The following is a 12,647-nucleotide window of genomic DNA, read 5'->3' on the forward strand; positions in this document are numbered from 1 at the left end:
TCCTGGAAAGAGAGGTGTGACGAAGTTTACAGTGGCAGAGAGGTGACGGGGGAATAGAAAAGGCAGGAGCAGATATAAAGAAGATAGGAATAGAGGCACACAGAGAGGGAGAGAGAGACAAGGAAGTTAAATAGACGAGGAATAAAGGAAAGAGACAGGAATACGGGTAAATAAGAGGAACGGAGAAATATACTTGCTCGAAGTGAGAGAAAAAAGACAGCTACACAGAGGCAAAGACTTACAGAAGAGAGCGAGAAAAAAAAGGGGAGAAAAGAGATAGAGGCAAGGTGGCAGAGGAAGACAAGGAGAGGGGAGAACAGAGCGAGGAGAGACGGAGGAAAGTAAGAGAGAAGAGGAAGGAGAGGCACAGGAAGACAAGAAGAAAAAGAGAGAGACGGAGGCAAAGCGAGGGAAGGAAAGAGAGGAGGATATCAGCATGACCCAGGAGAGGCGACCCCGACCTCGTCTTCTGTCCTGCTGCAACTGCCTCAACAAGACCAGCACAGGTGAGAGAGAGAAAGAAATTTTAACCCCTTTAACGTATTCATTATTCTGATCTTGCTGCCACCAGACGATGTTATTCGCCATTCAAAAAAAACTCTTCTTTCTGAAGGGGGGTTGATGGAGGACATATCCAACCCCCTCCCACTCCAAAGGTATCGTCAGACCTGGAGGAGAAAACTGTCTGAAGGTAGCAAGAATAGAAATAAAAACACTACATGGGACTGAAGGGGTTAGTGCATATATTATTCCTGCAGTGTTTATTTTGGGGGGAGTCAGAGTAGGATGAATTGTGTATTATTGTGATTGTGGCCACTGATTGATAGCCAGGTATCCAATAATCAGAATTAATTGTGTCTTCTGTTTCATCATCATCATCCCATTATCATATCTTAATCCTGATCTAAACTCCATCGAGCACAGTCGTAGGCTGTTTAGTTAAAATTTTTGCTGTTATTGGTATCTTGGTGGTTATTTAGTTATATATCTCAACTGTTTGTCTTTTGCCAGTCATAGTTCTCTCTCTCTCTCTCTCTCTCTCTCTCTCTCTCTCTCTGTAATTGCTCAGTAAAGGAAGGGATTACTTTTAGATAATCGCTTGATAACACAGGCTGTAACAGAATTCATTATCATTAAATCCAGACTTCATCCTCCAATTAACAAGTGTCAAGGGCAGCTGTGGATCGACTAAAGAAGGTGACGATTAACTTAGTTTTCAAAAACGTCTTTGTAATTGCTGTGTATGGCACCATGAGAGAGAGAGAGAGAGAGAGAGAGAGAGAGAGAGAGAGAGAGAGAGAGAGATACATTCATACATATACATACCCACAGACATAGAGACAAACAGAATCCACCCATCCTCTGTGTATACAAAGGTAGTATGTGAGTGTATCTTGACGTATCACTGCCAAGACATACATGTATACACCAGGGTCTGTATTATCCTGGTCTCTCCCCCTCCTTATGTATTCCTCACACGAAGCACCCTTCTTATGCACCCCACCTACCTCTCAGTGCCTACACCACACCACACCACACGACATCACATCACATCACATCACATCACAGTAAACTACATCACATCACGCCACACTACATCACATCACGCCACACTACATCACATCACATCTCATCACATCATACCATCACATCACGCCACACCACATCTCCTCTCATCACATCATACCATCACATCACGCCACACCACATTTTATCTCATCACATCATATCATCACACACACACACACACACACACACACACACACACACACACACACACACACACACACACACACACACACACACACACACACACACACACACACACACTTTCTTTTCCAAATCCCCTTCCCGACACACTCACTTCCTCCCACATAAACGCACTTCCTCTCCCACACAGTCCCCTCTCCTTTACTCTCCTTTCGCTCCGCACTTCCTCCCTCTCCCAACATCACTTACACTCCGCCTCCAACCACTCCCTGGACTATTTGAGTGGACACGAGCACAGAGATTAATGGATCACCTGGGAGTGCCTGCATGACCTAATTTTCCGCGGGGGTAAACATGAGTGCATCTGATCAGCTTTTTTTTTTTTACCTTTTTATTTTGAGCATTTTTCCACTTTCTTTGGTGCCATGAGAAGTTTTTAATGAGGATAATGATGCTGAGGATAAAAACTAAAGATAATGAGGTTGTTTATTTTTTACGTCTCTCCTGTGGACTGGTTTGGACTCCCTGATTTACTGACCTCTTGTTTTCCCTTGTTTGACCCTTGACCTTACCACTTGCCATTCACTGAGTATGGTAATGAGATTGGTGTCTCTCTCTCTCTCTCTCTCTCTCTCTCTCTCTCTCTCTCTCTCTCTCTCTCTCTCTCACACACACACACACACACACACACACACACACACACACACACACACACACACACACACACACACACACACACACAGAAAATAGGTAGGTAAGGAGAAAGAGAGAGAGAGAGAGAGAGAGAGAGAGAGAGAGAGAGAGAGAGAGAGAGAGGTGGAGGGGTGTGGCGGCAGTGTGGAGTCTGGGAACAGTCAATAACATCCTGCAGTCCTCGCTTGAGTCCTGCTCTGTGTGTGTGTGTGTGTGTGTGTGTGTGTGTGTGTGTGTGTGTGTGTGTGTGTGTTAAGTTGTACACACTCGAATTTCACGGTCCTTACAAGTCTATCTTAAAGGAATGAGGTATTAAATTTTGTAATCGAAATACGAAGTTGCAGAATAGGATTTATATATACACATATCAAATGCAGAAGCAATTGAGTAGGACAACAGAAAGCTCTCTCCCCTACCCGCCCAACCCTCTGCCATAAACTGTACCGGGACACACATACCTGGAGGAAGTACGTGGGAACAACGGTAGAATGTGGTACTGTACAAGTATGGGTTTCAGGAGAAGAGAAATAATACTGTTTGTCATAATGTGTGTGTGTGTGTGTGTGTGTGTGTGTGTGTGTGTGTGTGTGTGTGTGTGTGTGTGTGTTTTAGTACTCAGAGTCGACTTCAGTGTGTCCCTAACTATGTCACTCACTCACTCACTTACTCATTTGCTGCATCAGTGTACCTTTGTTGATGGATAAAATTGGCAAATAGGGTTTTTCGAGCGTCACACATACGGGTGGGGGGAAGGGGGGGAAGAGCAGGGATATTGGTAGTGTGTCTGGTGTGCGACCGGTGCGTGTCTGTGGTGTGTCTGAGGTGCGTTTGGGGGGCTTCTTAACACCTAATCCTTTCCTGTTTATTTTGCATATTGCGCCTTAACATTCTCTGATATTTAGTTTATTTTACCTAATTATGGACATAGTTAGCACCAGTGATATACGAGATTGAAGTGTAAGGTGCAGAATAAGTCAGTAAGGAAGAGGTGCTACGGACGGCCCATATTCCGACGCAAACTGTCCAATTGCGGAGTCTGAAATAAAGATAAAGAAGGAGACAAATAAAGAAAAAGAAGTTAAATAAAAAATAGAGGAAAGGCTCACTGTTTGATTGAGCCACGTTCAAGGCCAGCATTTCCTCCCCACCAGGCGTAGTGTAGGTTATTGCAGGGTGGAAGGCCAGGAGGTGTGTGTGTGTGTGTGTGTGTGTGTGTGTGTGTGTGTGTGTGTGTGTGTGTGTGTGTGTGTGTGTGTGTGTGTGAGAGAGAGAGAGAGAGTGTGTGTGTGTGTGTGTGTGTGTGTGTGTGTGTGTAAATGGTGATCTACATGTTCGTCACGTGCTGTTGTCTTCGGCTCCACAAGACTTTCGCTTCCTGGTGCAGTGGTGAGTAACGTAAACAAGAGTGAAGCGGGATACGGGACGCTGCTCTTACCCTCACTCCTCCCTCCTCGCCTCGTCCACCTTCACTCCTCGTTTTCCCACATACAAGAATACTCGTATAAGCTATATAAAAAGGGACATTTCTTCCAGCAGTGAAAATATTAATTGCGAAAGTAATAATAATAATAATAATAATAGTAGTAGTAGTAGCAACAACTACAACTACAAAAACAACAACAATAATAATAATAATAATAATAATTAATAATAATAATGATGATGATGATGAGGTGCTTGTAGCGATGGGGGTGATGGTGATGATTTTGGTGTTGATGGTGATGGTAATGATGATTTTGGTGATGGTGATGATGATGATGATGATGATTACGTCTTTTATGTTATTCTTGCTCTCCAAACGATTTCATTAGGGAAACCTCTCTTAGTGAACAGGGTTAATGAAGGGTGTAAGGGACCACTCAATAAAATCCCTTCTGAGCAAAGTAAAGTTGATGGTAGCAAGCGAAAACAGAAAAAGGTCAACGTAGTGAAAAGTTAGGCATGTGACCAAGAGGAAAGTTTAATAGAAAGACAAATTGAGGTGACATGGAAACGCTGAGACAGAGAAAGAGAGAGGAGGAAAAAGAGAGGATCGAGTAAGCAGAAGTGAGAGAGAGGGAAAAAGAAGGAAATGAAAGAATGCGACAGAGACTAATTGGGTCGGAAGGGGAACAGAGAATAATTCAGAAACTAGTGAAGACCAAAGGAGATTAAAGAGTGTGAGTTACAAAGGTAATTGAGAGAGAGGGGGGGTGGAGGATGGGGGTTAGTTGGAGTGTGTGTGTGTGTGTGTGTGTGTGTGTGTGTGAGAGAGAGAGAGAGAGAGAGAGAGAGAGAGAGAGAGAGAGAGAGAAAATGGTGAATTGAGTTTGGATGTGTGAGGGAGGGAGGATTGGAAGTAAAATTGCTGGAGAAATGCCGACGTAGGAGAGAGAGAGAGAGAGAGAGAGAGAGAGAGAGAGAGAGAATAAATTAAAGACCACCATCTCCATCATACTCTCCCTCACTGCCCCCTAACGAGCATAGGGACCTGGGGCTAGGCTGCTGAGGCCCGTATTTACTTTGGTAATGGGAGCTCCCTAACACCTCTTCTTAAGCGATTAATTTTGCTTATTACATACTGCCATTCTCGTGTTACTCAAGTCATTCCATTACCACAAAACTTGGCATAATTAACGTACAAAACTATATCAGCAAGCCGCTTCCGTAAATAAATCGGTAAGGGAAAGGTGTTAGAGAGCTTCCTTTATCGACGAGAATACGAGCCTAACATTAAAGACAAGAGACAATTCCATCCCTCGTGTTTAAACACTTATCGTTCACATCCGATCGAAGCGCCGTAACCAACCAGACCACCAGGCATCTGTTTGGTTATATAGTTACTGCCTAGCGTAGCAAATGGATTTCTGGGTCATAAGGAATCCATTTGGAGTGTCACTCAGTGTAGAGTCACCTGAAAGCAGCACTACATCGGTTGGGCATATGGAAGGCTCCCACGTAACAGTAAAAAATAGATAATAAATAAGAAATGCATGAAAGAAAATGTTCGTGATAGGAAGATCAGTTGGGATTATTAGAAAGAGTTTAATGAAATAGAATTATTAGTAAGAAATGTAAGCATGCGTACCGTAAGTAAAAAGTATAAATAAGAAGTATGAATAAAGATGATCAAAAAAAAGGATTACGTGGTAGAATTTTGAGTAAGAATGATTGAAGATTATGAGTAAGAATATTGATAAGAATTGTGCAAAAGATTAAGAGTTATGAGAAAGAATTATGAATAAGAATAATTAATAGTAAGAATCATCAGTAAGAACTATGAGTAAGAGTGACAGCGTAGGATGGGAATTTACTTAAGTCTTAATTTCCATCATTTTTTTTTTTAAATTGCAGGGAGAGTTTACTGGAAGACGAGAAAATACTGGAATTAAAAACTTATGATCCTCTCTCTCTCAAATCGGCAGAGCAAATACTGAAATCTTTAATGAAATTGGAGGGACTGGCGCTGAGAAAAATGGAGGGAGGAAAATATTGGAGAGAAAAATTGATGTAGTGGAGGAAAAAATTGAACAGCTTTGAGAATACTGGGAGAAGAAATTGGGAAAAAATTGATGTCAGAGAGGAAAATGGAGAACTCTAGGGAAAAAATGGCTGGAAAAAATTGGAATATACTTATGTCGCCGAAAAAAGAAATGGAGAAAAGGCTTGAATATATAGGGGGAAATTGAAGTCTACTCAATTAACTGCGATGACAATTTTTTCATTTTACTTAGGTACCCACCTGACGATTATATTTAAATTTGGATGGATCTCTTAGTGAAAGGGTTATCGATGGCTTGTTTAATATTTTTAGTCCAGTATCTCTCCTGTTCCATAGAAAATAATAATAATAATAATAATAATAAAATTGAGGATCTTGGAGGGGGCTGAAAGGGTTAAGGGCTTGGAGAGATTGTTGTCGAGAGAAAAAATAAATCTTTTGAAAATTGAAGGAAGAACTAAAGTGATACAAATTGGAGGGAATTTGGTAGAGAATGAGGAGTATTCAGAGAGAGAGAGAGAGAGAGAGATAGAGAGAGCTTAGTGGGAAGATAGCAGAGAAAAATGAAGAGTATTCAGAGAGAGAGAGAGAGAGAGAGAGCTTAGTGAGAAGATAGCAGAGAAAAATGAAGATGACTTGAGAATAAATGAGAAAATTTTATATAAGTAAATTGTTGATGGAACTGAAGCAAAATCACATAAATAAACAAGAATCAACTTTATGAAAAATTGTCTAAAAGTAATAATGACTTAGAAGGAAAATTGGAAAGTTATAAGGAAAATAGCTAAATAAAATAATCGTATTAACCCTTTCAGTACGAGTGGCTTCCCTTAAGACAAATAATATCGTCTGTCGGTACCAAGAATAAAGTGTAAAATAAATCTTGATCGTATTAAAGAAGCATTGAGAGAATTATTGAGAAATGGAAGGCGGGGTGTGTTGGGTAGGCCGTGGTGAGGTTGAGAAAATGTTGCCGATCGAGAAAGGTTATGGTAAATGTTGAGGTGAAATGTGATGTTGGAAGCAGGTTAGTGTAAGATGATAGATAGAAAGGTAGATAGATAGGTAGGTAGGTAGGTAGGTAGGTAGATGAAGTGAGGGGAGCGTCAGAAATTGGAGGGAAATTAACGTGTGTGTGTGTGTGTGTGTGTGTGTGTGTGTGTGTGTGTGTGTGTGTGAGAGAGAGAAATTCAATAAGATGAAGAGATGTGGATCAGGATGTTCAGTCCAACAAAAGAGATACAGATTATACATGATAAAAGTTGAAGGCAAGGAACACGGGAAGGCAAATGAATAAAGGGAAAAATAGCGAAGAGATATATGAAAAATAGCGAATAAATACAAACTAAATAGCGAATAAACAAAGGGAAAATAACGAATGAATAAAGAAAAAATAGCAAATAAACAAAGGGAAAATGGCCAATAAATGTAGTGTATAATAGCGAATAAATAAAGGGAAAATAGCAAATAAAGGTAAAAATTGCTAATAAATAAAGGGAAAATAGCCAATACCAAGGGAAAAATGTCGTTGCCAAAATTTGAAGAAGATTTGATAAATAGCAAAATAGAAAATATTAAGACGTTCGAGGGGTGAAAGAAAATTAAGGGCAATCTTGAGGTCAGGTTAAGGAAACTGGAAAGACGTTGAAAAAAATGGCAAAAAAATTATCCCCAGCCTCTGAAGCTTGTTTAACATTTAGCCTCAGTTAGTGGAAGTGGCGGGTGTTAGTTATTTATTTATTATAATTTTTTTTTTTAACGGGGTAGAAATATATATAATGAAAACTGACGTGCGTAAAACAAGTGGTAAAATAATCCTACATAGAATTGTAATCGTTGAGAGCTTACGAGAGAGAGAGAGAGAGAGAGAGAGAGAGAGAGAGAGAGAGAGAGAGAGAGAGAGAGAGAGAGAGAGAGAGAGCACTGAAATGAAATAAATGAAAGAAAATTATTTATTATGTGAGAAAGGGAATCTAAATTAATGAAGCCTTTTATAATAATTACGATAGAGTAGGTCATCCTGTTTGACTAATGGAAACCGAGAGAGAGAGAGAGAGAGAGAGAGAGAGAGAGACAGAGGACCAGGGAGCGAATTGGGAAAAGTTTAAAATTTTTCCGGTCACTGCACATACCGAATTCAGCACTAAATTTTGATAACTTTTAGAGAGAGAGAGACAGAGACAGACAGACAGACAGACAGACAGAGACAGACAGAGACAGACAGACAGACAAACAGACACAGTCAGACCTACACACAGCCAGACAGTGAGAGGGGACGAGGGTGCGAAATGGAAAAAAGTTTTAAAATTTTCCGGTCACTGCACGTAACGAATTCAGCACTACATTTTGACAACTTTTAGAGAGAGAGAGAGAGAGAGAGAGAGAGAGAGAGAGCGGGGGGGAGGGGACTAGATCCATGAACTGGCTGAGCACTTTGACGGAATTATCTTAGGGGCTTAATATGTCTCTGAAGGACAGTTGAGTAGATTGGCTGACTGACTGACTGGCTGGCTGACTGACTGATTGGCTGGCTGGCTGACTGACTAACTAACTGACTGACTAACTAACCAACCAACTAACTAATTAACCAACCAACCAACCAACCAACGGACTGACTGACTGACTGACTGACTGACTGACTGACTGACTGACTTGACTGGCTAATCGATGGACTACTTCAGCTGACCAACCACATCGTCTTTCTTAACCCCTTAATTACGATTGTCTTTTATTTTATCTTAATACCGGTAGACGATTTTTTTCAGCTTAGGAGAGGCGTTCATTGCTTAAGAGGTTAATGAGAAGGTTAATTAAGCCCATTGGTACTAAAAATATTACTTGGGTTAATCAAATCGTCTGGTAGCAGCGAATGTTAGAGAGAGAGAGAGAGAGAGAGAGAGAGAGAGAGAGAGAGAGGATTGTACTGATGAGGCAAATTGTAATAGTTTCAATCACCTGCATCATGACAGGTCTCCTTCTACATAAAATCGTGCTTTCGGTAGCCAGAAAAAAAAAAATTCTCTCTCTCTCTCTCTCTCTCTCAGCAGTAGCAACCCATCTGTGAAACGGATCAAAGGAACGTGAGGGGGGGAGGGGAGGTGAAGAGGTGAATACATAGGAGGAAGAGGTGAATAGGTAGGAGGAAGAGGTGAAGAGGTGAATACATAGGAGGAAGAGGTGAAGAGGTGAATAGATAGGAGGAAGAGGGGAGGAGATGAATAGATAGGAGGAAGAGGGGAGGAGGTGAATAGATAGGAGGAAGAGGGGAGGAGGTGAATAGATAGGATGAGAGGAATATGGATGGAGAAATGGAGAGTGGAAATACAAAGAGAATAATAAGGATGGAATGACTGAAGATGAAATGAATGAAGACTTGAGGTTTGAAGATTGAAAGATGGAACGAGAGGTGGAAAAGGAGGGAATAGAAGTAGAGGGACAAAAAGGAGGAGGAGGAGGAGGAAAGATGAGGAGAGAGAGAGAGAGAGAGAGAGAAAGGTGGCGAGGCGTTAAGGAGAGCAAAAGAGGGAGCGAGGGAACAAAGAGCTCGTGGAGTCCTGAAGAAGGGCCATAAATAGGGATTGTAGCACATGCTGGGGGATTCTCTCTCTCTCTCTCTCTCTCTCTCTCTCTCTCTCTCTCTCTCACACACACACACACACACACACACACACACACACACACACACACACACACACACACACACACACACACACACACACACACACACACACACACACACACACACACATCCATCCTCCTACTATTGCTTTTCACTTTCTTCCTGTTGCCAATTTAACTAACAATAATCATACGTAACCAATTTTTAGCAAACATAACCCAGCAAACCCAACATAACCCAAGGCAAACCACACCGACGTAACCTTAACGTAAAGTCCAGGTGAGATGTAATTAAGTACCTAATAAGGATAGCACCTACGGATCTCCCTAGACCACGACACGCAGACGTCCATTTACAATCCAGTTTCCTTCATGAATTATTTATAAGAGCCAGACGAGGTTGTGTGTAAGATGCAGGTTAAATATTCTCGTATGGTGGATTGGCCAAGCAGTTTATTTTGTTGCTGTGAAAAGTAAAAAGATTGTTAGGGTTGCAAAGCTTACCGATAGTTTAAAGTGAATTAGGAGTTCATCAATGAGTTACGCTTTGATAGAACTGTTTTCTTTCTAGAGCTTTTCAACGTCAGTACGAAGGAACTGCTGTAGATTTTGACCCACCCAGAACACCAGCGTAACCAAGCCTAAACAAAGTCCATCCAAACCAAACCACACCCAACCAGACCAAATCAAACCAACTCGTCCCAACTCATCAAAACCCAAACCAAACCAAACCAAACCCAATCCAGTCCAATCGAGCCCAACCCAACCCAACCCAACCCAATGCAGTCGTCCCCAACCCAACCTAGCCCAACCCAGCCTGACCCAACCTAGCTAGGCAGTACTGACCCATAAGGACGTCTTTAGCCCAGAGTACGCTCATTAGTTTCCCCTTGATTAAAAAAAAAAAAAACAGGCCACAGGAAAATAGTTATTATAGACCCTGGAGGGAAGGGCGAGAGTTGCGCCTGGACACACACACACACACACACACACACACACACACACACACACACACACACACACACACACATTACCAGAGCGTTGAAGGGAAGAAATTGTCGCAACATCGATTGTGGGAGCATTTATATGTGTGTGTGTGTGTGTGTGTGTGTGTGTGTGTGTGTGTGTGTGTGTGTGTGTGTGTGTGAAAAAGAAAATTCTATTGAGATGCATTTTTTTTTTTTTTTGCTTGCTGAAAAGAGAAGGCATTCATATATAGTCCAGTGCACTACCGGTAAAAGGGCGAGTGATGCAACGTTGCAGGGAAGGGACTCCATTCAAAGGCAGTGAGAGGAAGATGAAAATAATGTACTCTGAGACATCCCATTCCCCCGCTGACACGAGTTTACACACACACACACACACACACACACACACACACACACACACACACACACACACACACACATACACACACACACACACACAGAGCATCCCTTCACCCTGTAGTAAAAATATGCATGTAAGAAGTTAGGTAGAAATTAGTTAACGCCATAGCCTCATCAAGAGCATATTGTTGAGGCTTGTGATGGGTTCTTTGGGTACTGGATTGAAGAATGAAGGGGGTGGGGATAAGGAATTTCTCTCTCTCTCTCTCTCTCTCTCTCTCTCTCTCCACTTCCCTCTTTCCCCTCCTCCTCCCCAGTTCCCGTCCCTCTCTCCCTTTCCCTTGTAATTACTCCCTAGTATGGGGTGGCGAGGAGAGAGAGAGAGAGAGAGAGAGAGAGAGAGAGAGAGAGAGAGAGAGAGAGAGAGAGAGAGGGGGAGGGAGGAGGGCTGAAAATGAGAAACGATACGATTCCGGAAGGGAAGGGGAGAGTGGAGGGGAGGGAGGTGTGTAGACCTGGCAACAACAGCAGCTTGAAGAGAGAGAGAGGGAGAGAGAGAGAGAGAGTAACAGCACTTCGTATGGCTATCTCCATACATTTTTCTATTCATTTTCGTGGTACCTATTAGTATGTTTTTTCATCCGTCCTTTCATTCGTCCGTCCATTCATCTGTTAGTCCATCCATCCATCCATCCTTAGATATACATACATTCATAAATACATACGTACATACATCCCTATCCGTCCACCCATCCATCTCTTCTTCTCGTTCTTCATTTTCCTGCCTTATTCATTTACCCATCCTCCGTCCCATTCGTTGACGCTCATCCACCCTCACAACCATCGATTTGCTCATCCATCCATCCAGTCATTAATTTATCAGCTCGCGTGTCTCTCCACCCATCCACTCATTCATCCATGTAATTATCCATTCATCCATTACGTACGTGTTTATCTGTCTGTCTGTCTCCCCTCTTCAGTTCCTTCTCCGTTTATCCATCTCTGTCCACTTTTCCACTTACTTGTGCCTCACTTTATCCATCTGTATATCTAGAGTTCCACATGTTCATCCACTTCATCATAACATCCACTCTCCATTTATGTCATCCATCTGTCTGTCCACAGTTCGACCTCTGAATTCTTCCACTATTCTTTATTTTTTTTTTACTCATCCACCTAGGTTATCCATATATCATTCCACAGAGCCACCTATTTTCCACTTCTCTGTGCATTAATCCACTTACATTCATCCACTAATGCCTGCTGTCTATCTGTCCACAGGTCCATTCTTCCACATAGTCGCCTGTCTAACCGCTTCTTCTTTTATGCACATTTTGTTTCATCACTCGTCTGTGTCATCCACTAACTCCATTACGCACTTAAATTTCATGAGCTTCCACTTTCCTCCTCCTCTCTTCCACACCTTCCCGTCTCCTCCACCCACCTCCTCCTCCCATTTTTCTCCACTCTCTTCCCTCTTTACCTCCCCACCCCCTCCATCTCTCTCTCCCACTCCCTTCTCCCACTCTTCTCCACTCCTTCCCCCTCCCCCCCTCATTCTCCCTCTCCATCTCTTCCCCAATCCCTCTTCCCCAATCCCTCTTTCCATATATCTTCTCCTCCCATTCCTTCTACCTTCCCCCCATTTTTTTTTTTTTGGGGGGCTCTCTTCCCCCTACTCCCCTCTTATCACCCTTCACTCTTCATTACATTTCTGTCCCCCATCCATCTTCCCTCCTTCCTGCTTTCACTTCCTTCCTTCCTTCTTCCCCTTCATTTTCTTCTGTTCTTCCCTCCCTTGTCAGCTGTCTCTCTTC

General features: G+C 42.3%; 1 protein-coding gene across 1 annotated transcript in view; it reads left to right on the top strand.

Moving 5' to 3' along the window:
• The first annotated feature begins 424 nt into the window (after window positions 1-424).
• The window catches only part of Mctp (multiple C2 domain and transmembrane region protein), a 674,963-nt gene continuing 662,740 nt past the window's right edge, over window positions 425-12,647 (top strand). Inside the window, exon 1 of the mRNA XM_080277510.1 lies at window positions 425-506. Within this exon, the coding sequence (XP_080133636.1) occupies window positions 437-506 (70 nt within the window). The 5' untranslated portion in view covers window positions 425-436. The remainder of the gene's footprint in view (window positions 507-12,647) is intronic.

Source organism: Coenobita brevimanus, chromosome 70 (genome assembly GCF_032717465.1).
Source record: "Coenobita brevimanus isolate Jiangsu-jjx chromosome 70, ASM3271746v2, whole genome shotgun sequence".
In the NCBI taxonomy this organism is placed as follows: Eukaryota; Metazoa; Arthropoda; class Malacostraca; order Decapoda; family Coenobitidae; genus Coenobita; species Coenobita brevimanus.